We start from the raw sequence: 23,989 nt of genomic DNA on the forward strand, positions 1-23,989 counted from the left end.
ACTCGGCCACTCCGTTCCCTGGGCTGCAGATGTGAGATGAGTTCACTGGATTGTTCCAGGGAGGAGAGCGTTGTCCAATTAGGAGAGATTGAGTAGATTGGGTCTATACTCTGGAGTTTAGAAGAGTGAGAGGTGATCTCATTGAAATATATAATCGGGCGGGGAAGTGGAGTTGAGGTTCTTATAAGATTCTGAGGGGGATTGACAGGGTAGATGCTGAGAGGTTGTTTCCCCCCGGGCTGGGGAGTCTAGAGCCAGGGGTCACACAGTCTCAGGATAAGGGGTCGGCCATTTCAGACTGAGATGTGGAAAAATGGCTTCACTCAGGGTGGTAAATCTTTGGAATTTTCCATCCCAGAGAGCTGTTGATGCTCAGTCGTTGAGTGTATTCAAGGCTGAGATTGATAGATTTTTGGCGTCTAGGGGAATCGCGGGATATTGGGATCGGGCGGGAAAGTGGAGTTGAGGTCGAAGATCAGCCATGACCTTATCGAATGGCGGAGCAGGCTCGAGGGGCCGAATGGCCGACTCCTGCTCCTGTTTCTTATGTTCTTATATGAGTGTGGGGGGCTGTCGATGGGGCGGGGTCTCCGGACAGCCCGGTTAAACCCACCGTTTGCTCTGATTTGACAGGAGACAACATGCTGACGGCGGTCTCAGTGGCCCGCGAGTGCGGTATGATCCCGCCGCATGGGAAGGTGATCGTCACGGAAGCCTCGCCGCCGAAGGACGGTCAGTCTGCCACCATCAACTGGCAGTACGGCGAGGACCTGAGTGGGTGGAGGGCGTGCGTGGGCAACGACACGAAGGTAGGCCAATCGACGGCAAGCTCAGGCTGCGTGAGACTCCAGCCCCGTCCTCAACCCACGCCCTGCCTACACATGGCTCCAGTACCGCCCCCAACCCACGCCCTGCCTGCACATGGCTCCAGTACCGCCCCCAACCCACGCCCTGCCTGCACCATCCAGGGCAAAGCAGCCCGCTCGATCGACACGCTACCCACCACCTTCAACACTCACTCCCTCCACCACCGGCGCCCCCTGGCTGCAGTGTGCACCGTCTACAAGATGCACTGCAGCAACTCGCCAAGGCTTCTTCGGCAGCACCTCCCAAACCCGCGACCTCTACCCCCTAGAAGGACAAGGGCAGCAGGCGCATGGGAACACCACCACCTCCACGTTCCCCTCCGAGTCACACACCATCCTGACTTGGAAATATATCGGCCGTTCCTTCATCGTCGCTGGGTCACAATCCTGGAACTCCCTCCCTAACAGCACTGTGGGAGCACCTTCACCACACGGACTGCAGCGGTTCAAGAAGGCGGCTCACCACCACCTTCTCAAGGGGCAATTAGGGATGGGCAATAAATGCCGGCCTTGCCAGCAGCGCCCATGTACCAGGAACTTAATTTTTTTTGAACTGTGGGACCTGGGTGTCGTATTTGACCCTGAAATAAGCTTTTGACCACATATCTGCAGCATAACTAAGACTGTCTATTTCCACCTCCATAACATCTCCCATCTCCACCCCTGCCTCAGCTCATCCGCTGCTGAAGCCCTCATCCGTGCCTTTGTTACCTCTAGACTTGACTATTCCAACGCACTCCTGGCTGGCCTCCCACATTCTACCCTACGTAAACTAGAGGTGATCCAAAACTCGGCTGCCGCGTGTCCTAACTCGCACCGAGTCCCGCTCACCCATCGCCCCCTGTGCTCGCTGACCTACATTGGCTTCCGGTTAAGCAACGCCTCAATTTCAAAATTTTCATCCTTGTTTTCAAATCCCTCCAAGGCCCTCGCCCCCTCCCTATCTCTGTAATCTCCTCCAGCCCCACAACCCCCCCCGAGATGTCTGCGTCCTCTAATTCTGTTCTCTTGAGCATCCCTGATTATAATCGCTCCACCATCGGTGGCCGTGCCTTCAGCTGCCTGGGCCCCAAGCTCTGGAATTCCCTGTCTAAACCTCTCTGCCTCTCTTTCCTCCTTCAAGACGCTCTTTAAAACCGACCTCTTTGACCAAGCCTTAGGGCTCTTGCCCTCATTTCTACTTATGCGGCTCGCTGTCAAATCTTTTGTCTCATAATACTCCTGTGAAGCGCCTTGGGATGTTTCACTATGTTAAAGGCGCTATATAAATTGTTGTTGTAATGTGGGGCCTGTGTGTGAACACGGGGGCAGACCCTGTTAATGTGGGGGGGGGGGCCCTATCCCTTTTGATGTCTGTACTACTGTGGGGGTCAGAGATATAGGAAGGCACGGACTCTGCCTCTGCCTTTAGCGCCACGTAGCCCTGATGCTTTGCCGCTGCCCTCACTGACTTCCTGACTACCCAGGATCTCCGAATCGACGTGGAGGACGACAGCCTGAAGGACAGGCCCCAGTCGCCCGAAGCCTGCTACCATTTCGCGATGAGCGGGAAGTCCTTTGCTGTGATCACGGAACACTTCCCCGACTTGCTTCCCAAGGTCAGTCTGGGTTCCCAGTCTCTCCCCAAATGCTGGTCAGCAAATGGCCTGTGTGCGCAGTGCACTGCAAACAGCTCCCATCGTGAGGGGTGGGGGGGGGGTGGGGGCTTTGGAGCTTGGTGCTTCTCTGCTCCCTGTGGGGTTAGTCTTGGAAGAAGCTTTGGCTAGTGTAATGTATTTCTGCGTTCTTTGCTTAAGAATTCATAGCAACACGTCGCTGTTAAGAACTAGTTGGTTTATTAGCAAAAGGCTTAACAATCGCACGACGCATTACCAGTTCGTCCACCAGGCTCACAACTACTCGCTTCATCGTGGATCGCTCAAACCCAACTGGCCGGGGTTTTATTGAGTCTTGTGAACATCACATGACTGGCTAAGCCACTCAACAGCTCTACAACTATTTTTTGTGAAACAATAAATCAAGAATCCCCTTATTAAAGGGGGGGGGGCACTAAAACTAACAAATTTAATCAAATTAAACTTTTAACATTGATGAATTAAATTTAAATTTGGTTGCCGGGGGTGATGATGCACTCCAGTCCCTCCAACGCCCACCTCTCGCGGAAGGCCGCGAGCGTACCGGTGGACACCGCGTGCTCCATCTCCAGGGACACCCTGGCTCGGATGTAACCGCGGAAGGGAGGCAGGCAGTCGGGCTGAACGACCCCCTCGACCGCCCACTGCCTGGACCGGCTGATGGCCCCCTTCCGACTGCCCGCTCCCCTCCGCACAGGGTGCCCAAAGATCAGGAGCGTAGGACTGAAGTGCAACCAGAATTTAAGGAGCAGCCCCTTCAAATAATGGAAGAGGGGCTGCAACCTACAACAGCTCTACAAATCTGCGAGCATACTCACAGGTGCATACATTACATCCAGCAAGCCCCATTCCACCATTTTTAACATAGAATGACATTATAGAATCATTGATCAGCACAGAAAAAGGCCATTCGACCCAACGGGTCTTTATGCTCCACACGAGCCTCCTCCCACCCAAATTCATCTCATAACCCACTGTTCCTTTCTCCCTCATGTACTTAGCTAGCTTCCTCTTAAATGCATCGATACATTTTTGATTTGATCTGCCTATGTAACTTCAGGCCACATCGCCCACTGAAAAAGAAAGAAAGGCTTGCATTTATATAGCATCTTTCACGACCACCAGATGTCTCAAAGCACTTTACAGCCAATGAAGTACTGTTGGAGTGTAGTCACTGTTGTAACGTGGGACTATTCGCCACTATTCACATAAGAACATAAAAAATAGGCCCCTTGAGCCTGCTCTGCCATTTAATACGACCATGGCTGATCCGATCATGGACTCAGGTCCACTTCCCTGCCCGCTCCCCATAACCCCTTATTCCCTTATCGTTTAAGAAACTGTCTATCTCTGTCTTAAATTTATTCAATGTCCCAGCTTAAACAGCTCTCTGGGGCAGCGAATTCTACAGATTTACAACCCTCTGAGACCATCAAACACTCCCAGGATAGGTACAGCGCGCGTTAGATACAGAGTAAAGCTCCCTCTACACTGTCCCATCAAACACTCCCAGGGCAGGTACAGCATGGGGTTAGATACAGAGTAAAGCTCCCTTTACACTGTCCCATCAAACACTCCCAGGGCAGGTACAGCATGGGGTTAGATACAGAGTAAAGCTCCCTCTACACTGTCCCATCAAACACTCCCAGGGCAGGTACAGCGCGCGTTAGATACAGAGTAAAGCTCCCTCTACACTGTCCCATCAAACACTCCCAGGGCAGGTACAGCACGGGGTTAGATACAGAGTAAAGCTCCCTCCACACTGTCCCATCAAACACTCCCAGGGCAGGTACAGCATGGGGTTAGATACAGAGTAAAGCTCCCTCTACACTGTCCCATCAAATACTCCCAGGGCAGGTACAGCGCGCGTTAGATACAGAGTAAAGCTCCCTCTACACTGTCCCATCGAACACTCCCAGGGCAGGTATAGCACGGGGTTAGATACAGAGTAAAGCTCCCTCCACACTGTCCCATCAAACACTCCCAGGGCAGGTACAGTGCGTGTTAGATACAGAGTAAAGCTCCCTCTATACTGTCCCATCAAACACTCCCAGGGCAGGTATAGCACGGGGTTAGATACAGAGTAAAGCTCCCTCCACACTGTCCCATCAAACACTCCCAGGGCAGGTATAGCACGGGGTTAGATACAGAGTAAAGCTCCCTCCACACTGTCCCATCAAACACTCCCAGGGCAGGTACAGCACAGGGTTAGATACAGAGTAAAGCTCACTCTGTGTGAAATTTGTGGCTGAATTAGGGTGAGTTTGCGCGAAGGATATCCCCGCCCCCGGGAACTGGATGAAATTTATATACGGTTTTGTGTAAAATCTCGATTCAGGCGTGGCCCAGAAATGATTTGAGCGGCGTGAAACGGTTGAGTGGGTAGCCGCGGGTGTTTGTGTCGATGTAGCTGTGTGGTGCTGTTGGAGGTTTGACACTCGGTGTTTTGAACCCTAACCAGCTGCTCCTGTGCGGGACGGTTTATGCCCGAATGGCCCCGGATCAGAAAACTCAGCTGGTGGAGGCTCTTCAGAAAGTGGAGTGAGTATAGACGCCGCCATTGGGGCCGGGCTGGAGTGTTCCGAGCACATTATTGGCATCACCGTTCCTTGTGTTTAGTGGTGTATGTTCATTTACCTGCCAATTGAACATCAGGAAGACCGAAGCCAATGGCCCTGAAATTCCGTTTTGTCCTTACCGCGGGTATTTTAGAGAAAAAATACGCACCTACCTTAAGCTGCTGCCCACATTCGACTTTCCGATGCTGTGGCCTGAGCTGACTGCCAGTCACAGCGCGTGCACGTTGGGACGTGCGCAGGACTGGAGCTGGAATCACATGGCTCTGGGCAGCCAATCAGGTAAAGTATCATAGTAATCGGAGTTCCGTAAGGTCCTAAAGTCCTATTACATTGATTGAGAAAGAGCCCCAAACACCCAAAACACAACCCCAAATACAGCCCCAAATACCCAAAACACAGCCCCAAACACAGCCCCAAACACCTAAAATACAGCCCCAAACACCCAAAACACAGCCCCAAACACCCAAAACACAGCCCCATACACCCCGAACACAGCCCCAAGCACCCAAAACACTGCCCCAAACACCCCAAACACTGCCCCAAACACCCAAAACACAGCCCCAAACACCCAAAACACAGCCTCAAACACCCCAAACACAGCCCCAAATACCCAAAACACAGCCCCAAACACTCAAAACACAGCCCCAAACACCCAAAACACAGCCCCAAACACCCAAAACACAGCCCCAAACACCCCAAACACTGCCCCAAGCACCCAAAACACTGCCCCAAACACCCCAAACACTGCCCCAAACACCCAAAACACAGCCCCAAACATCCAAAACACAGCCTCAAACACCCCAAACACTGCCCCAAACACAGCCTCAAACACCCCAAACACAGCCCCAAATACCCAAAACACAGCCCCAAACACTCAAAACACAGCCCCAAACACCCAAAACACAGCCCCAAACACCCAAAACACAGCCCCAAACACCCCAAACACTGCCCCAACACCCAAAACACCCTAAACACGGCCCCAAGCACCCCAAACACAGCCCCAAACACCCCAAAACACAGCCCCAAATACAGTCCCAAACACAGCCCCAAACACCCAAAACACAGCTTCAAATACCCCAAACACAGCACCAAACGCTCAAAATACAGCCCCAAACACCCAAAACACAGCCCCAAACACCCCAAACACAGCACCAAACGCTCAAAATACAGCCACAAACACTTAAAACACTGCCCCAAACACTTAAAACACAGCCCCAAACACCCAAAACACAGCCCCAAACACCCAAAACACAGCCCCAAACACCCCAAACACTGCCCCAAACACCCCAAACACAGCTCCAAACACCCCAAACACAGCCCCAAACACCCAAAACACAGCCCCAAACATCCCAAACACTGCCCCAAACACCCCAAACACTGCCCCAAACACTCAAAACACTGCCCCAAACACTCAAAACACTGCCCCAAACACCCAAAACACAGCCCCAAACACCCCAAACACTGCCCCAAACACCCCAAACACAGCTCCAAACACCCCAAACACAGCCCCAAACACCCCAAACACAGCCCCAAACACCCAAAACACAGCCCCAAACACCCCAAACACTGCCCCAAACACCCCAAACACAGCTCCAAACACCCCAAACACAGCCCCAAACACTCCAAACACAGCTCCAAACACCCCAAACACAGCCCCAAACACTCCAAACACAGCCCCAAACACCTAAAACACAGCCCCAAACACCCAAAACACTGCCCCAAACACCCCAAACACTGCCCCAAACACTCAAAACACTGCCCCAAACACTCAAAACACTGCCCCAAACACTCAAAACACTGCCCCAACACCCCAAACACCCAAAACACAGCCCCAAACACCCAAAACACTAATAAAAAATAGAAAATATACACTACATTCATTTAAATTAAAGTAATTAATGTCTTGTAAAAAATATATATTTTCCTGATTTTTTAAAAAGTTTTTTAAAATAAACTTACCGTTGTGGGGAGGGTTTTAATAAAATATGTTTTCATAGCTTTATTTTTTATGTTTTTGTGATTTTTAAACACTTGCGCCTGTAACAGTAGGCTATGCAGGCGCAAGATTTTTGAGGACATTTGTATGCGTAAGTATCGGAAATTTGCACTTACAAATGTCCTCGCTCCCGATCTGCGCAGGGTCTGTCAAGCCAGAAACGTGGCGGATCGGAAAAGTCAGGTTTTCAGTGCATGTGCATTGCCTTCCCGGGTCTGTACAAACTTCGTACGGACCATGGACATCGGAATTTCAGGGCCATTGTTTTCGGTCCCCACCACAAATTCCGTTCCCTAGCCACTGACTCCAACCCTCTCCCTAGCATCTGTCTGAGGCTGAACCACATTGTTCTTAAGAACATAAGAAATAGGAGCAGGAGTCTGCCATTTGGCCCCTCTAGCCTGCTCTGCTATTTAATAAGATTGTGGCTGATCTGATCATGGACTCAACTCCACTTCCCCGCCCGCTCCTCATAACCATTTACTCACCTATCGCTCAAAAATCTGTCTATTAACCTTGGTTTCGTATCTGACCCTGAAATGAGCTTTCGACCACATATTGCGCAGCATAACTAAGACCGCCTAGTTCCACCTCCGTAACATTGCCCGTCTTCACCCCGCCTCAGCTGATCCGCTGCTGAAACCCTCATCCGTGCCTTTGTTACCTCTAGACTTGACTATCCAGCACACTCCTGGCTGGCCTCCCACATTCTACCCTACGTAACTTAGATCCACAACTCAGCTGCTCGTGTCCTAACTCCCACCGAGTCCCGCTCACCCATCACCCCCTGTGCTCACTGCCCCGTGTCCTAACTCCCACCAAGTCCCGATCACCCATCACCCCCTGTGCTCACTGCCCCGTGTCCTAACTCCCACCAAGTCCCGATCACCCATCACCCCCTGTGCTCGCTGCCCCCGTGTCCTAACTCGCACCGAGTCCCGCTCACCCATCAGCCCCTGTGCTCGCTGCCCCGTGTCCTAACTCGCACCGAGTCCTGCTCACCCATCACCCCCTGTGCTCACTGCCCCGTGTCCTAACTCGCACCGAGTCCCGCTCACCCATCACCCCCTGTGCTCACTGACCTACATTGGCTCCCGGTTAAGCAACGCCTCGATTTCAAAATTGTCATCCTTGTTTTCAAATCCCTCCATGGCCCTCGCCCCTCCCTATCTCTGTAATCTCCTCCAGCCCCACAACCCCCCCCCCCCCCCCCCCCGAGATGTCTGCGCTCCTCTAATTCTGCCCTCTTGAGCATCCCTGATTATAATCGCTCAACCATCGGTGGCCGTGCCTTCAGCTGCCTGGGCCCCAAGCTCTGGAACTCCCTCCCTAAACCTCCCCACCTCTCTTCCTCCTTCAAGATGCTCCTTAAAACCTACCTCTTTGACCAAGCCGCCTGCCCTAATTTCTCCTTATCCTCGGTGGCTCAGTGTCAAATCCTTTGTCTCATAATACTCCTGTGAAGCTCCTTGGGATGTTTCACGATGTTAAAGGAGCTATATAAATACAAGTTGTTGTTGTTGCTGTCCAATGAAGGGACATAGCAACAACAACTTGCATTTATACAGCGCCTTTAGCGTAGTAAAAATGTCCCAAGGCTCGTTTGATCAAACCAGTCCTGATGTTTGCTGGTTGAGTAACCAAGTGTCTCTTCACAGGCACTGGTTATGGAGGCCTGGAGGGCAGACCAAGCACAGTGGGCATTCAGCATCTCAGGGTCAGGTCAGCAAGGCACGCCAGAATGGCTGTGAGGCGCTGGCTGTATAAGGCTCTCTTAGCTGGGTCTTTAAGTGCCCCGGCATTGACTTTTGTTGCGGCACTGCTTCTGCTGCCCTCTCTGCTTTGGGGCTATGTTAATGTTGATGACGGATCGGATTAGGCGGTGGTCCGTCCAGCAGTCCTAAGCTCCTGTCATGGCGCGGGTGATGTGCACATCCTTGCGATCACTGGCTCGGACGATGTCATCGTCGAGCAGGTGCCCGTGTTTGGAGCGAGGGTGTTGCCACGATGCCTTGTATTTGTCCCTCTGGCGGAACAGGGTGTTGGTGATGAGGAGTTCATGTTCTAGACATTTTGTCAGGAGTAGGGTACCGCTGGAGTTGGATTTCCTTACCCCCTCTCTGCCAACCACGCCTCCCCAGAGGGCTGTGTCTTTGCCGACCCTGGCATTAAAGCCACAGGAGTGTTGTCAAACAAAATTTGACACCGAGCCACATCAGGCGATATTAGGGCAGGTGACCAAAAGCTTGGTCAAAGAGGTAGGTTTTAAGGAGCGTCTTAATGGATGGTGGGGGGGGGGGGGGGCGAGTGTCTTAATGGGTTGGTGGGGGGGCGCGGGCAGAGAGGTTTAGGGAGGGAATTCCAGAGCTGAGGGCCCAGGAAGCTGAAGGCACGGCCGTCAATAGCGGAGCGATGGAAATCGGGGAAGCTCAAGAGAGCAGAATTGGAGGAGTGCAGTGGTGGGGCTGCAAGAGATTACAGAGATCGGGAGGCGGCGAGGGCCATGGAGGGATTTGAAAAGGAGGGTGAGAATTTTTTAAATGGAGGCCTTGCCGGCAGATCGGCGATCACAGTGGGGCAAACGGGTCGTGGTGCGTGTTAGGACACGGGGCAGCAGAGTTTTGGATGGGCTCACAGTTACGGAGGGTGGGAATGTCGCTGGAGTGCCTTACAACCAATGCGTTGAATCTGCTCTGACACAAGAATTTTCGCTGGGCTGCAGGATTCCTTTTAATACCAAGCTGTGGTGCCCAGGGAGCAGATCTCATTACGCGCAGTAGGTGTAGGAATTTAAAAGCAAAAGAATGATTTCCCGGGGGACAAGACTCCCCGGTGTGAGTGCGCGCTTGGAAAATTCACAAAGTATTGTACATGTGACAGCCAGGGAGCTTAAGATGCAGAATTAAAGACGGCTCATTATCAGCGCCTGGCTGACTGGATCAGGTCCGTCTACATTGACATCAGCGGAGAGTAATATCGGGCAGAGTGTAAAACGGTGTAATGTATTTGCTTCATGGGCTCTTTGCTTAAGAATTCATAGCAACACATTGCTATTAAGAACTAGTCGGTTTATTAACTACGGTTTGACACTGTTAACCGCGAGGGACTATGGAGCGACCTCCTCCATTTTCGGCTGCCCCCAAAAGTTTGTCACCATCCTCCGCCTGCTCCACGACGACATGTAGGTCGTGATCCTGACCAGCGGATCCACCGCAGACCCAATCCACGTCTGAACCGGGGTCAAGCAGGGCTGCATCATCATCATAGGCAGTCCTTCGGAATCGAGGAAGACTTGCCTCCACTCCTGAAGTGAGTCCTTAGGTGGCTGAACAGTCCAATGCGAGAGCCACAGACCCTGTCACAGGTGGGACAGACATTCGTCGGGGGAAGGGGTGGGTGGGACTGGTTTGCCGCACGCGCTCCTTCCGTTGACTGCGCCTGATCTCTTCACGCTCGCAGCGTTGAGATTTGAAGAGCTCAACGCCCTCCACCTCGGGCGGTCTGCGGCCAGGGTCTCCCAGGCGTCAGTGGTGATGTCGCACTTCACCAGGGAGGCTTTGAGGGTGTCCTTGTAACGTTTCCACTGCCCACCTTTGGCTCGTTTGCCATGAAGGAGCTCCGCATATAGCAGATGTTTAGGAAGTCTCATGTCTGGCATGCAGACTGAGTGGCCTGCCCGGCGAAGCTGGTCGAGTGTGGTCAGTGCTTCAATAGTGGGGATGTTAGCCTGGACGAGGACACTGATGTTGGTGCACCTGTCCTCCCAGGGGATTTGCAGGATCTTGCGGAGACATTGCTGGTGATATATCTCCAGCGACTTGATGTGTCTTCTGTAAGCCGCCCATGTATCTGACCCATATGGGAGGACGGGAATTACTACAGCCCTGTAGACCATGAGCTTGGTGGCAGGTTTGAGGACTTGCTCTTCGAACACTCTTTTCCTCAGACGGCCGAAGGCTGCACTGGCGCACTGGAGGCGATGTTGAATCTCCGCATCGATGTCTGCCTTTGTTGATAAGAGGCTCCTGAGATATGGGAAGTGGTCCACGTTGTCCAGGGCCACGCCGTGGATCTTGATGACTGGGGGCCAGTGCTGTGCGGCGAGGACAGGTTGGTGGAGGACCTTTGTCTTACGGATGTTAAGCGTAAGAGGTCAAGCAGGGCTGTGTCATTGCGCCAACCCTCTTCTCGATCTTCCTCGCTGCCATGCTCCACCTCACACTCAACAAGCTTCCCGCTGGAGTGGAACTAAACTGTAGAACCAGTGGGAACCTGTCCAACCTTCGTCGCCTCCAGGTCAGATCCAAGACCGTCCCATCCTCCGTCGTCCAACTACGGTGCGCGGACGACGCTTGCGTCTGCGCACATTCAGAGGCTGAACTCCAAGTCATCGTCAACATCTTCACCAGTTCATCCACTAGGCTCACAACTGCATACCTCATCGTAGGTGACCCAGACCCGACTGGCTGGGGTTTTATTGAGTCTTGTGAACATCACGTGACTGGCTAAGCCACTCCCAACTCAACAGCTCTACAAACCTGAGAGCACGCTCACAGGTGCATAGAAACATAGAAAATAGGTGCGGGAGTCGGCCATTCAGCCTTTCGAGCCTGCACCACCATTCAATGTGATTATGGCTGATCATGCAACTTCAGTACCCCATTCCAGCTTTCTCTCCATACCCCTTGATCCTTTTAGCCGTAAGGGCCACATCCAACTCCCTTTTGAATATATCTAACGAACTGGCCTCAACAACTTTCTGTGGTAGAGAATTCCACAGGTTCACAATTCTCTGAGTGAAGAAGTTTCTCCTCATCTCGGTCCTAAATGGCTTACCCCTTATCCTTAGACTGTGACACCTGGTTCTGGACTTCCCCAACATTGGGAACATTCTTCCTGCATCTAACCTGTCCAATCCTGTCAGAATTTTATATGTTTCAATGAGATCCCCTCTCATTCTTCTAAACTCCAGTGAATACAGGCCTAGTCGATCCAGTCTTTCTTCACATGTCAGTACTGTCATCCTGGGAATCAGTCTGGTGAACCTTCACTGCACTCCCTCAATACATTACAAACAGGCAGCTGACACTATCCTGGGCTTAAAATTAATTCATAAAGTGAGTCTATCTCGAAAAGAAAGAATAAAGAACTTGCATTTATATAGCACCTCTCTCATCCTCAGGATGTCCCAAAGCGCTTTACAGCCAATGAATTACTTTTGGAGTGTAGTCACTATTGTAATGTGTCAAATGTGGCCGCCAATTTGCGCACAGCAAGCTCCCACAGACATCGATGTGATCATGCCCAGACAATCTGTGTTAGTTATGTTGATTGAGGGATAATACTGCACAGGACACCAGGGAGATCTCTCTTGCTCTTCTTCAAAATAGTGGCCGTGGGATCTTTTACGTCCACCTGAGAGAGCAGACGGAGCCTCGGTTTAATGGCACCTCTGACAGTGCAGCAGTCCCTCAGTACTGGCACTGGGAGCGTCAGCCTGGATTATGGGCTCCAGTTCCTGGAGTTGGACTTGAACCCACAACCTCTCTGACTCGGAGACTAATGCGCTAGCACTGTTGGGGTAGTATCATGAGTGTTGGGGGGGTGGGGGTGCTAGAAGAGCTACAGTAAGGCAGCTGCTTTGCATAAATGGAGTTGGAATATGTTCAATAAAACTTTCGGGCCTGCATTTTGTTTTTAAACAGCTATTACGTCGGAATGTGCGGCGATGGTGCCAATGACTGTGGGGTGAGTAACGGATCTGGTCAGCTGATGTGTTGCAGTTGTAAGTTTTTTTCCCCCCTCCCTCCTCCAGAGGGCGCTGCCTCGCGCTCTCCCTGATCAATGGGTTCGCGCTGCTCGCCAGTACTTAACCCTAGAGCCCTTGGCTCATGCGGGTCGAGACGGTGGGGGGGGGCCGAAATTGCCCCTCCCGATAAGGCCTCTGACGGCCACGGGGCGGTGCGGAATGACCGCCATTGTGCCAATTGGCCTTCCATCAGGGCGGAGCGGTGTAGGGGCTCTGCCCGTTTTCCCGCCCCGGCCAGCACGAGACGACCCCTTACCAACCGGCGGTGACTGCTTCCCGCCGGCCGGTGCTCCCCACAGCTTTTTGTGCCGGTGCACCTCCTCATTGGTCGGCGACGCGGCTGCCCTTAAAGGGGAGGTGGCGCTGCCGGCGATGTCGTTTTATTTTTTTACCGTCGGCTGACTGCCAGGTCGGGCCGACAATTATGCACCCCCCCGGGTTCAGCCGGGCCGCCAACAGCCAGCCTGGCATCCCGACCTGGGTGCCTGGCCCGGCCGAAACTCTCCCTGGTGGCCCAGTGGGCAGAACTTAAAAATATACAGAGCTCACAGCGGCCCTCCCCTTTAACTGAAGGGGAGCGACGTTGTGACACATGCTGATGTCATTAGCGTGGCGCTGATGAGTGATTGGGCGGCCGGCCCACTGCAAAAAAAACTTCCGTGCCGAATATCGACGGAGAAAAACTTTAAAAAAACAGAAGATGTGCCCCGTTTCGGGCGGAGGTGAATTTTACCCCTGGGTGTCAGCAGGACAGTGAGAAGTGGGCCCAAATGTGAATGGGCCCAGTGATCTCTTGACCTGTGTTCATACACATCAAAGAAAAAAAAAGACTTGCATTTATATAGCGTCTTTCACGACCACCGGATGTCCCAAGGCGCTTTACAGCCGATGAAGCACTTTTGGAGTGCAGTCACTGTTGTAATGTGGGAAATCCGGCAGCCAATTTGCGCACAGCAAGCTCCCACACACAGCAACGTGATAATGACCCAGATCATCTGTTTTAGTGATGTTGATTGAGGGATAAATATTGGGCCAGGATACCGGGGGAGGACTCCCCTGGTCTTCTTCGAAATAGCAGCCGTGGGATCTTTTAAGCCCACCTGAGAGAGCAGACGGGGCCTCGGTTTAACGTCCCATCTGAAAGACGGCACCTCCGACAGTGCGGCGCTCCCTCAGCACCGCCCCTCCGACAGGGCGGCGCTCCCTCAGTACTGCCCCTCCAGAACTGCAGCACTCCCTCAGTACTGCCCCTCCGACAGTGCGGCGCTCCCTCAGCACTGCCCCTCCGACAGTGCGGCGCTCCCTCAGCACCGCCCCTCCGACAGTGCGGCGCTCCCTCAGCACCGCCCCTCCGACAGTGCGGCACTCCCTCAGTACTGCCCCCCCCGAACAGCGCGGCACTCCCTGAGTACTGCTCCTCCAGAACTGCAGCACTCCCTCAGTACTGCCCCTCCGACAGTGCGGCGATCCCTCAGCACCGCCCCTCCGGCAGTGCGGCGATCCCTCAGCACCGCGTTGGGAGTGTCGGCCTGGATTTTTTTGCTCAAGACTCTGGAGTGGGACTTGAACCCACAACGTGCTGACTCAGAGGCGAGTGTGCTGCTCACTGAGGCACGGCTGATGTACATTCAACTGCCAGAGGCATCACTGCCCCGCCCAATTCTGTTTGCAGCCTGATTCGTATGGTGTGTTTATACACACACGCTCCCTCCTAGCTCACCACCAGAGGTCAGAGCCCTGGCTCATCTTGCCCTCTTTAGCCCAGAGTCACTGCAGCTCATTTTGCTGCCCCCCCCCACCCTAGTGCCGGCCCTGGCTGTGATCAGCACAGCCCCGGGATCGCCCCATGGCCCTCCGAGTCTCGCCACCTTCATCTTACAATTTGTGTTGAAGGTATTGCATGCGAACCATTGCCGATCTTTCTGTCTCTCCGCTGCTTGAAATTCAGTTTCGGGGCTTTTGCACAACCTCTTACAATAATGATGTGTTTCTGACACAAATTCCAGGACTTAAAATTGGGACCATTCCCCCTCACCCCCCCCCCACCCCCCGCATCGCCCTCTCGAATGGATCCACATATTCATGTTAGTTCACCCGCCCCACCAAAATGACATTTGGCAACGTCCTGGGATGACGGACCAGAAATAGTGAGGGAAACAGAATGCTTTTTATAAGGGTGGTGGGAAATGTGTGAAATGAGACGGCCGAAGGGTGATCTGTTCGAGGTCTTAAAATAATGAAGAGGGTTTGATAGGGTAGACGTTGTAAGGTATTTGATTTATGGGGTCTTTGCTTAAGAATTCATAGCAACACATTGCTATTAAGAACTAGTTGGTCTATTAGCAAAAGGTTTAATAATCACACTACACATTACCAGTTCATCCACCAGGCTCACAGTCAGCTGCCCCATTATGGATCTCCCAAACCCAACTGGCCGGGGTTTTATTGAGTCTTGTGAACATCACGTGACTGGCTAAGCCACTCCCACTCAACAGCTCTACAACTATTTTAGTTGTGCACTTTAATCAAGTGCCCCCTGATTGGGGTGGGGGTGGGTGAGGGGGCGGGGGGGGGGGGACTCCAAAAACTTTTCAAGTGCCCCCTTGTTTTTTTGGGAGGGTTTTTTTGAAGGCACAAAATCTCAAATTATACAAGTGCCCCCTGGCTAAAAGGGGGGGGGGGGTGGTGCTGGGGGGCACTAAAACCGACAACTTAAGCAAATTAAACTTTAGACACTAACAGATTAAATTAAAATTTGGTTGCCAGGGGGTAACAATGCACTCCAGTCCCTCCGGCGCCCACCTCTCGCGGAAGGCCGCGAGCGTACCGGTGGACACCGCGTGCTCCATCTCCAGGGACACCCTGGCCCGGATGTACGTGCGGAAGAGAGGCAGGCAGTCGGGCTGAACGACCCCCTCAACCACCCGCTGCCTGGACCGGCTGATGGCCCCCTTGGCCGTGCCCAGGAGCAGGCCCCTACGAGGAGGCCTTCCGACCTGCCCGCTCCCCCCTCCGCACAGGGTGCCCAAAGATCAGGAGTGTGGGACTGAAGTGCAACCAGAATTTGAGGAGCAGCCCCTTCAAATAATGGAAGAGGGGCTGCAACCTCGCACATTCCGTAAAAACGTGGAACACGGACTCCTCCGGACCGCAGAAAACGGCCTGGGAGCTCGTGAACTGACTTAAAAACTTATTGCACGGGACTGCTCCGTGCACCACCCTCCAGGCCAAGTCCCCAATAAATAGAGGGGGGGCTCCCGCGTAGCGAGCACTCCCATTGGGGACCCCCGCCTCCTCCGGACGGCAAGATGGTGCGCCATGGCGTGTCCGGACGGCAACATGGAGAGTGTGCAAGAGCAGCCCGTACAGGAATCCCCTCTGAGCATACTCACAGCTGCAGACGTAGAGAGTGTTTCCACTTGTGGGGGAGACCAGAACTCGAGGCCATCAATATAAGACAGTCTCTAATAAATCCAACAGGGAATTCAGGAGAAACTTCTTTCCCCAGAGAGCGGTGGGAATGTGGAACTCGCTGCCACATTCTCACCGCTCTCTGGGTTAAGAAGTTTCTCCTGAATTCCCCGTTGGATTTATGAGTGACTATCTTATGTTGGTGGCCCCGAGCTTTGGGCCCCCTCCACGAGTGCAAACATCTTCTACCCTACCGAAACCTCTTCATCGTTTCAATGACACATTGAGGCGACTGGCACAGATGGATTTAAGGGGGAGGCTGGAATAAGCACACGAGGGAGAAAGGAATAGAAGGATGTGCTGATGGGGCTGAGAGGACGAGGGGTGGGAGTGGGGGCTGGTGCGAACCGGTTGGGCCGAATGGCCAGTCCCTGCGCTGTCGGCTCGGTTGTAACCCGATGTCTTCCTGCCGCAGGCGCTGAAGCGAGCTCACGCCGGGATCTCCCTCTCGCAACTTGAGGCCTCCGTGGCGTCGCCGTTCACCTCGAAGACTCCGGACATTTCCTGCGTGCCGGATCTCATCAGGTACGTCGGCCGGAATCCATGCACCGTCTGCGCTGGCTTTCGGCGCTGCGATTGGGAGGTGCGGGGGAAGGGGGGGATCACGGTGCTGTGGTCTCTGCTTCGCTCCAGTTATTAAAATGGCATCTTTCTTCTGCAGAGAGGGTCGTGCAGCACTGGTCACCTCCTTCGGTGTCTTTAAATTCATGGCTATGTACAGCATCGTCCAGTACCTGTCCGTCTTGCTGCTTTACTCGGTAGGTCACGACCTTTCTGTTTCGTGGGGTGGGGGGGGGGGGGTTTGAGGATGTGGAGGTTGGGGGGGTTGGTGGAAGAGGGAAATGAAGGTGAGCAAAACCGAGGAGGCTGGAAGCTGGGGCTCCAATCCTTGCCCGCTGTGTATAGCAGCGACACTCCAACTGTGTGTGGCGACAAGAGCGGGTCAGAGGCTGGGTATTCTGCGGCGAGGGTCTCACCTCCTGACTTCCCCAAAGCCCCTCCACCATCTACAAGGCACAGGTCAGGAACACTCCCCATCATCACAGGCAGTCCCTCGGAATCGAGGAAGACTCGCTTCCACTCTAAAAGTGAGTTCTCAGGTGGCTGAACAGTCCAATACGGGAATTACAGTCCCTGTCACAGGTGGGACAGACAGTGGTTGAGGGAAGGGGAGGGTGGGACTGGTTTGCCGCACGCTCCTTCCGCTGCCTGCGCTTGCTTTCTGCACGCTCTCGGCGACGAGACTCGAGGTGCTCAGCGCCCTCCCGGATGCTCTTCTTCCACTGAGGGCGGACTGGTCTTTGGCCCAGGGACTCCCAGGTGTCGGTGGGGATGTTGCACTTTATCAGGGAGGCTTTGTGGGTGTCCCTTGTAACGTTTCCTCTGCCCACCTGGGGCTCGCTTGCCGTGTAGGAGTTCCGAGTAGAGCGCTGGCTTTGGGAGTCTCGTGTCTGGCGTGCGGATAATGTGGCCCGCCCAGCGGAGCTGGTCGAGTGTGGTCAGTGCTTCAATGCTGGGGATGTTGGCCTGATCGAGGACACCAACGTTGGTGCGTCTGTCCTCCCAGGGGATTTGCAGGATCTTGGGGAGACATTGTTGGTGGTATTTCTCCAGCAATTTGCGGTGTCTACTGTACATGGTCCATGTCTCTGAGCCATACAGGAGGGCGGGTATCAACGCCTGGATGAGTGCAGCTCCAACATCACTCAAGAAGCTCGACACCATCCAAGACAAAGCACCTCTTCCACCAGATTAAACATTCACTCCCTCCACCACCGGCGCACTGTGGCTGCAGTGTGTACCATCGACAAGATGCACTGCAGCAACTCGCCAAGGCTTCTTCGGCAGCACCTCCCAAACCCGCGACATCTACCGCTAGAAGGACAAGGGCAGCAGGCGCATGGGAACACCACCACCTCCACGTTCCCCTCCCAGTCACACACCATCCCGACTTGGGAATATATCGGCCGTTCCTTCATCGTCGCTGGGTCACAATCCCGGAACTCCCTCCCTAACAGCACTGTGGGAGCACCTTCACCACACGGACTGCAGCGGTTCAAGAAGGCGGCTCACCACCACCTTCTCAAGGGGCAGTTAGGGATGGGCAATAAATGCCGACCTTGCCAGCGACGCCCACATCCCATGAACGAATTTTGAAAAAAATATTCTTTTAGACTGTGTGTAAGTGAGATACTCCAGCTGTTCTCAATATCCTGCTACCAAACTTTTCCAGCCTCGATTTCAAAATTCTCATCCTTGTTTTCAAATCCCTCCATGGCCCTCGCCCCCTCCCTATCTCTGTAATCTCCTCTAGCCCCACAACCCCCCGAGATGTCTGTGCTCCTCTAATTCTGCCCTCCTGACCATCCCTGATTATAATCGCTTCACCATCGGTGGCCGTGCCTTCAGCTGCCTGGGCCCCAAGCTCTGGAACTCCCTCCCTAAACCTCTCTGCCTCTCTCTCCTCCTTCAAGACGCTCCTTAAAACCGACCTCTTTGACCAAGCTTTTGGTCACCTGCCCTAATTTCTCCTTAGGCAGCTCGGTGTCAATTTTTTTGTCTCATAATACTCCTGTGAAGCGCCCTGGGTCGTTTCAGTACGTTGAAGGCGCTATATAAATGCAAGTTGTTGTTGTTCTCGATCTCCCTACCGGCACTGTTACAGTGAGAGTGCAATGACTAAAGCGTTCTGCTTGTCATGTTGCGTGATGTACTTTTTGTGTTGCATTGCTTGCAGGTCCTGAGCAACCTGGGAGACGTTCAGTACTTGTTCATCGACCTGGCCATCATCATGTCCATCGCGTTCACAAGTGAGTAAGGGCCGGGCGGGCCGGGATAGCGTGCCTGCGTTGGCCGTGTTTGTAAATGGGAACATAAGAACTTAATAATTAGGAGCAGGAGTCGGCCATTCGGCCCCTCGAGCCTGCTCCGCCATTTAATAAGGTCATGGCTGATCATCTACCTCAACTCTGCTTTCCCGCCCGATCCCCATATCCCTTGATTCCCTTAATATCCAAAAATGTATCGATCTCGGCCTTGAATATACTCAACGACTGAGCCTCCACAGCCCTCTGGGGCAGAGAGTTCCAAAGATTCACCACCCTCTGAGTGAAGAAATTCCTCCTCATCTCGGTCCTAAATGGCCGACCCCTTATCCTGAGACTGTGACCCCTGGTTCTAAACTCCCCAGCCCGGGGGAAACATCCTCCCTGCATCTACCCTGTCAAGCCCTGTAAGAATTTTGTATGTTGTAAGAATTTTGTAGGGAGACGGGACTGTTGGCAGACTTTAAGTTTCAGCCCGATGAACTCGAGCACAGACTGACCTCTGACCTCCTCTTCTGTACAGCTCGGTTACTGACTGAATCATAGGGACATGTGTACCTCTTACTCTTCTGACCTACGGAAGGATATACTTGCCTTAGAAAGAGTGCAACGAGGGTTCACCAGTCTGATTCTGGGGAGGGGCGGCGGGGGTGGGATTGTCCTATGAACATAAGAAATAGGAGCAGGAGTCGGCCATTTTGGCTCCTCGAGTCTGCTCCGCCATTCAATAAGATCATGGCCTTAACTCCAACTCCCTGTCCGCTCCCCATAACCCTTGACTCCCTCATCGTTCAAAAATCTATCTCCACCTTAAATATATGCGATGGCCCAGCCTCCACAGCTCTCTGGGGCAGAGAATTCCACAGATTTACAACCCTCTGAGAGAAGAAATTCCTCCTCGTCTCAGTTTTTTAAATGTGCGACGCCTTATTCTGAAACTACTCCCCCACGAGGGGAAACATTCATAAGAATTAGGAACAGGAGTAGGCCATCCAGCCCCTCGAGCCTGCTCCGCCATTCAATAAGATCATGGCTGATCTGATAAGAGGGGAAACATCCTCTCTGCATCTACCCTGTCCAGCCCCCTCAGAATCTTGTACGTCTCAATAAGATCACCTCTCATTCTTCTAAACTCCAACCAGTACAGGCCCAACCTGCTCAACCTTTCTTCATAAGACAACCTCGGTGAACCTTCTCTGAACTGCCTCCAATGAAAAGAGGGGGGTTGGATTTAGGCTTGAGGCCTGGGGGGAGGTGGGTGGTTTGGGTGTGACCAGGAGTAGGCAGGAGATAGCTTAATCTCTCCACCTCTCTGCTTGGGCCTCCGGAGCCGAGAGGCAGCGGATGGTGGAGGTTGTTGGGACGATGAAGGGAATGTGAGGAGCGAGAAACGAGGGGGATGTCTTACCGCTTAACTCTTGTGACTCCTTTGTCTTGCAGTGAGCTTGAATTCATCCTGGAAGGAGCTTGTCCCACAGAGGCCCCCGTCCAGCCTGATCTCGGTGCCGATGCTGCTGTCTGTGTCGATGCAGCTCCTCCTCGCACTGGCCTTTCAGATCACGGCCTTCCTGCTGGTTAAGGAACAGCCCTGGTACGAGGTGTGGACCCCCTCCTCAAAGTAAGGCTCCCTCAGCGACGGCAACCATTTAGCAAAGATTCTTTCTTGGGATGTGGGCGTCGCTGGCAAGGCCGGCATTTATTGCCCATCCCTAATTGCCCCTTGAGAAGGTGGTGGTGAGCCGCCTTCTTGAACCGCTGCAGTCCGTGTGGTGAAGGTGCTCCCACAGTGCTGTTAGGGAGGGAGTTCCAGGATTGTGACCCAGCGACGATGAAGGAACGACCGATATATTCCCAAGTCGGGACGGTGTGTGACTGGGAGGGGAACGTGGAGGTGGTGGTGTTCCCATGCGCCTGCTGCCCTTGTCCTTCTAGCGGTAGAGGTCGCGGGTTTGGGAGGTGCTGCCGAAGAAGCCTTGGCGAGTTGCTGCAGTGCATCTTGTCGATGGTGCACACTGCAGCCAGGGGGCGCCGGTGGTGGAGGGAGTGAATGTTGAAGGTGGTGGGTAGCGTGCCCATCTAGCCGGCTGCTTTGTCCTGGATAATATAGGCCAGGACACTGGGAAAACTCCCATGCTCTTCATCGAATAGTGCCATGAGATTTTTAATGGGAGTTTTACTCTGTATCTAACCCCGTGCTGTACCTGCCCTGAGAGTGTTTGATGGGACAGTGCAGAGGGAGCTTTACTCTTTATCTAACCCCGTGCTGTACCTGCCCTGGGAGTGTTTGATGGGACAGTGTAGAGGGAGCTTTACTCTGTATCTAACCCGTGCTGTACCTGACCTGGGAGTGTTTGATGGGACAGTGTAGAGGGAGCTTTACTCTGTAGCTAACCCCCTGTACCTGCCCTGGGAGTGTTTGATGGGACAGTGTAGAGGGAGCTTTACTCTGTATCTAACCCCGTGCTGTACCTGCCCTGGGAGTGTTTGATGGGACAGTGTAGAGGGAGCTTTACTCTGTATCTAACCCCGTGCTGTACCTGCCCTGGGAGTGTTTGATGGGACAGTGTAGAGGGAGCTTTACTCTGTATCTAACCCCGTGCTGTCACCGAATGCCTGAAATGGCCGTCGTCCCTGATTTCGATGAGCACTGATTTCTAATGCAAAAACCTCCAACGGCACGGACTTTTATTTAACTGGGAACAACTTGTTTTCTCTCCTCAGCGCTTGTAACGGGAGCCGGGCCGACAAGCTGACAAACACCAGCATTTCGGTCCACAATGAGACCGAAGTGGACGAGCACAATATCTCGAATTATGAAAATACGACACTTTTTTTTGTCTCCTGTTGCCAGTATCTGGCAGTTGCATTCGCGTTCTCGAAGGGAAAGCCCTTCCGACAGCCCGTCTACAGAAACTGTGAGTGCAGCGTCCACGCGTGGCTTGTGTTGGTGTGATTTGGGCCTGTTTGGCTCGGTCGTGGGTTACACCGGATATACAGCACGGAAACAGGCCATTGGGCCCAACCAGTCCAGGCCGGTGTTTATGCCCCACTCGAGCCTCCTCCCGTCTTTCCTCATCTAAATCTATCAGCGTAACCCTCTATTCCCTTCTCCCCCCATGCGCTTGTCCAGCCTCCCCTTAAATGCATCGATACTATTCGCCTCAACCCCTCCCTGTGGCAGCGAGTTCCACATTCTCACCGCTCTCTGGGTAAAGAAGTTTCTCCTGAATTCCCCATTGGATTTATTAGTGACTATCTTATATTGATGGCCTCTAGTTATGCTTTTCCCCACAAGTGGGAACATTCTCTCTGTGTCTACTCTATCAAAACCTTTCATCATTTTAAAGCCCTCTTTTAAGTCACCCTCCTCCGACTTTTCTTTTCAAGAGAAAAAAGAGAGCCAACCTTTCTTGCCCCTGTCCGGGGCCTGATTAATTGATTCCTGGGTTGAGCAGGGTTGGCCTATGAGCAGAAATTGTGCAGATTGGACCTACACTCTCTGGAGTTTAGAAGGATGAGAGGTGATCTTGTTGAACATACAAGATTCTGAGTGGGGATTGACAGGGTAGATGCAGGGAGGATGTTTCCCCCCCGGGCTGGGGAGTCTAGAACCAGGGGGTCACACGGTCTCAGGATAAGGGGTCGGCCATTTAGGACTGAGATGAGGAGAAATTTCTTCACTCAGAGGGTGGTGAATCTTTGGAATTCTCTGCCCCAGAGGGCTTTGGAGGCTCAGTCGTTGAGTATATTCACGGCTGAGATCGATTGACTTTTGGACTCTATGGGAATCTGGGGATGTGGGGATCAGGCGGGAAAGTGGGGTTGAGGTTGAAGATTGAATGATCTGATTGAATGGCGGAGCAGGCTCGAGGGGCCGAATGGCCGACTCCCGCTCCTAATCCTTATGATCTGAGCGCGGTTAATGCTGATTGGCTCCCCAACTGCAGTGCTGAAGAAGTGCAGCACTGCCGGAGGGAATCGTCTTTTGGACCTGTTATGGGGAAGTTAGATAAGTACGTGAGGGAGAAAGGAATAGAGGGATGTGCTGATGGGGTCAGATGGAGTAGGGTCAGGAGGGGCTGGTGTGGAGCAATAAACACCGGCACGGACCGGTTGGGCCCAATGCCCTGTTTCTGTGCCGTTGATACTGTGGTCAGGTGCACGTAAAATATCCCACGGGACAATTCAGAGAATTGCAGAGGAGTTCTCCCAACATTTTTCCCACAATGAACATAATTTAACCCATTGCTGCTTGTGGGATCTTGCTGTGCTTCATATCGCCTGCCGCGTTTCCCGACATTGCAACTACGCCCACACTTTGACCCCCCCAAAAAAGTGCTTCGTTGACTGTGAAGAGCTTTGGGAGATTCTGAGGATGTGAAAGGCGCTATATAAATGCAAGACTACCACCCCCCCCCCCCCCCCCCCCCCCGTGGTCGTTACTCTACACCCACTGGCTTCGCGACTGCTCGTTGGCACCATTCAGGGCGTGGCGTGGAACAGACTGCCCCACGGCTGCAGTGGATGGTGCTCCTCACTAGCCAATGGCGAGCGTGCGTCGGGGTTGGTGGGGCAGCACGCTGTGACACGCCGTGTGCTGCATCGCTGCCCCGCCAGCAACCTTTCAATCGCCTGTGCTCCAGACTTCGGAGTCGCGCACATTGCTGTCAAACTGTACCACACGTCACTCACTCAGTGACCCTCCAATCGAGGGTATATCACAACAAGTACTGAGTTACAGGCTGGAATCTAATCGAGGGGTTCGGGGAGTTTATATATAGAATAACAGATACCTGGGAGTGAGTTACA

At 53.2% G+C, this 23,989-nt stretch overlaps 1 protein-coding gene across 2 annotated transcripts in view; it reads left to right on the top strand.

Moving 5' to 3' along the window:
* LOC139232658 (polyamine-transporting ATPase 13A3-like) overlaps window positions 1-23,989 on the top strand; it is a 113,047-nt gene that overhangs the window by 72,391 nt on the left and 16,667 nt on the right. The window contains exons 21-29 of one of the 2 annotated variants that reach the window (XM_070863117.1): window positions 634-809; window positions 2,333-2,464; window positions 4,962-5,041; window positions 12,781-12,823; window positions 16,771-16,880; window positions 17,017-17,113; window positions 19,093-19,165; window positions 20,621-20,798; window positions 21,902-22,095. In XM_070863117.1, coding sequence (XP_070719218.1) covers window positions 634-809; window positions 2,333-2,464; window positions 4,962-5,041; window positions 12,781-12,823; window positions 16,771-16,880; window positions 17,017-17,113; window positions 19,093-19,165; window positions 20,621-20,798; window positions 21,902-22,095 — 1,083 coding nt within the window. The remainder of the gene's footprint in view (window positions 1-633; window positions 810-2,332; window positions 2,465-4,961; window positions 5,042-12,780; window positions 12,824-16,770; window positions 16,881-17,016; window positions 17,114-19,092; window positions 19,166-20,620; window positions 20,799-21,901; window positions 22,096-23,989) is intronic. The other variant, XM_070863118.1, reaches the window with a different exon arrangement.

This window comes from Pristiophorus japonicus, chromosome 20 (genome assembly GCF_044704955.1).
Source record: "Pristiophorus japonicus isolate sPriJap1 chromosome 20, sPriJap1.hap1, whole genome shotgun sequence".
In the NCBI taxonomy this organism is placed as follows: domain Eukaryota; kingdom Metazoa; phylum Chordata; class Chondrichthyes; family Pristiophoridae; genus Pristiophorus; species Pristiophorus japonicus.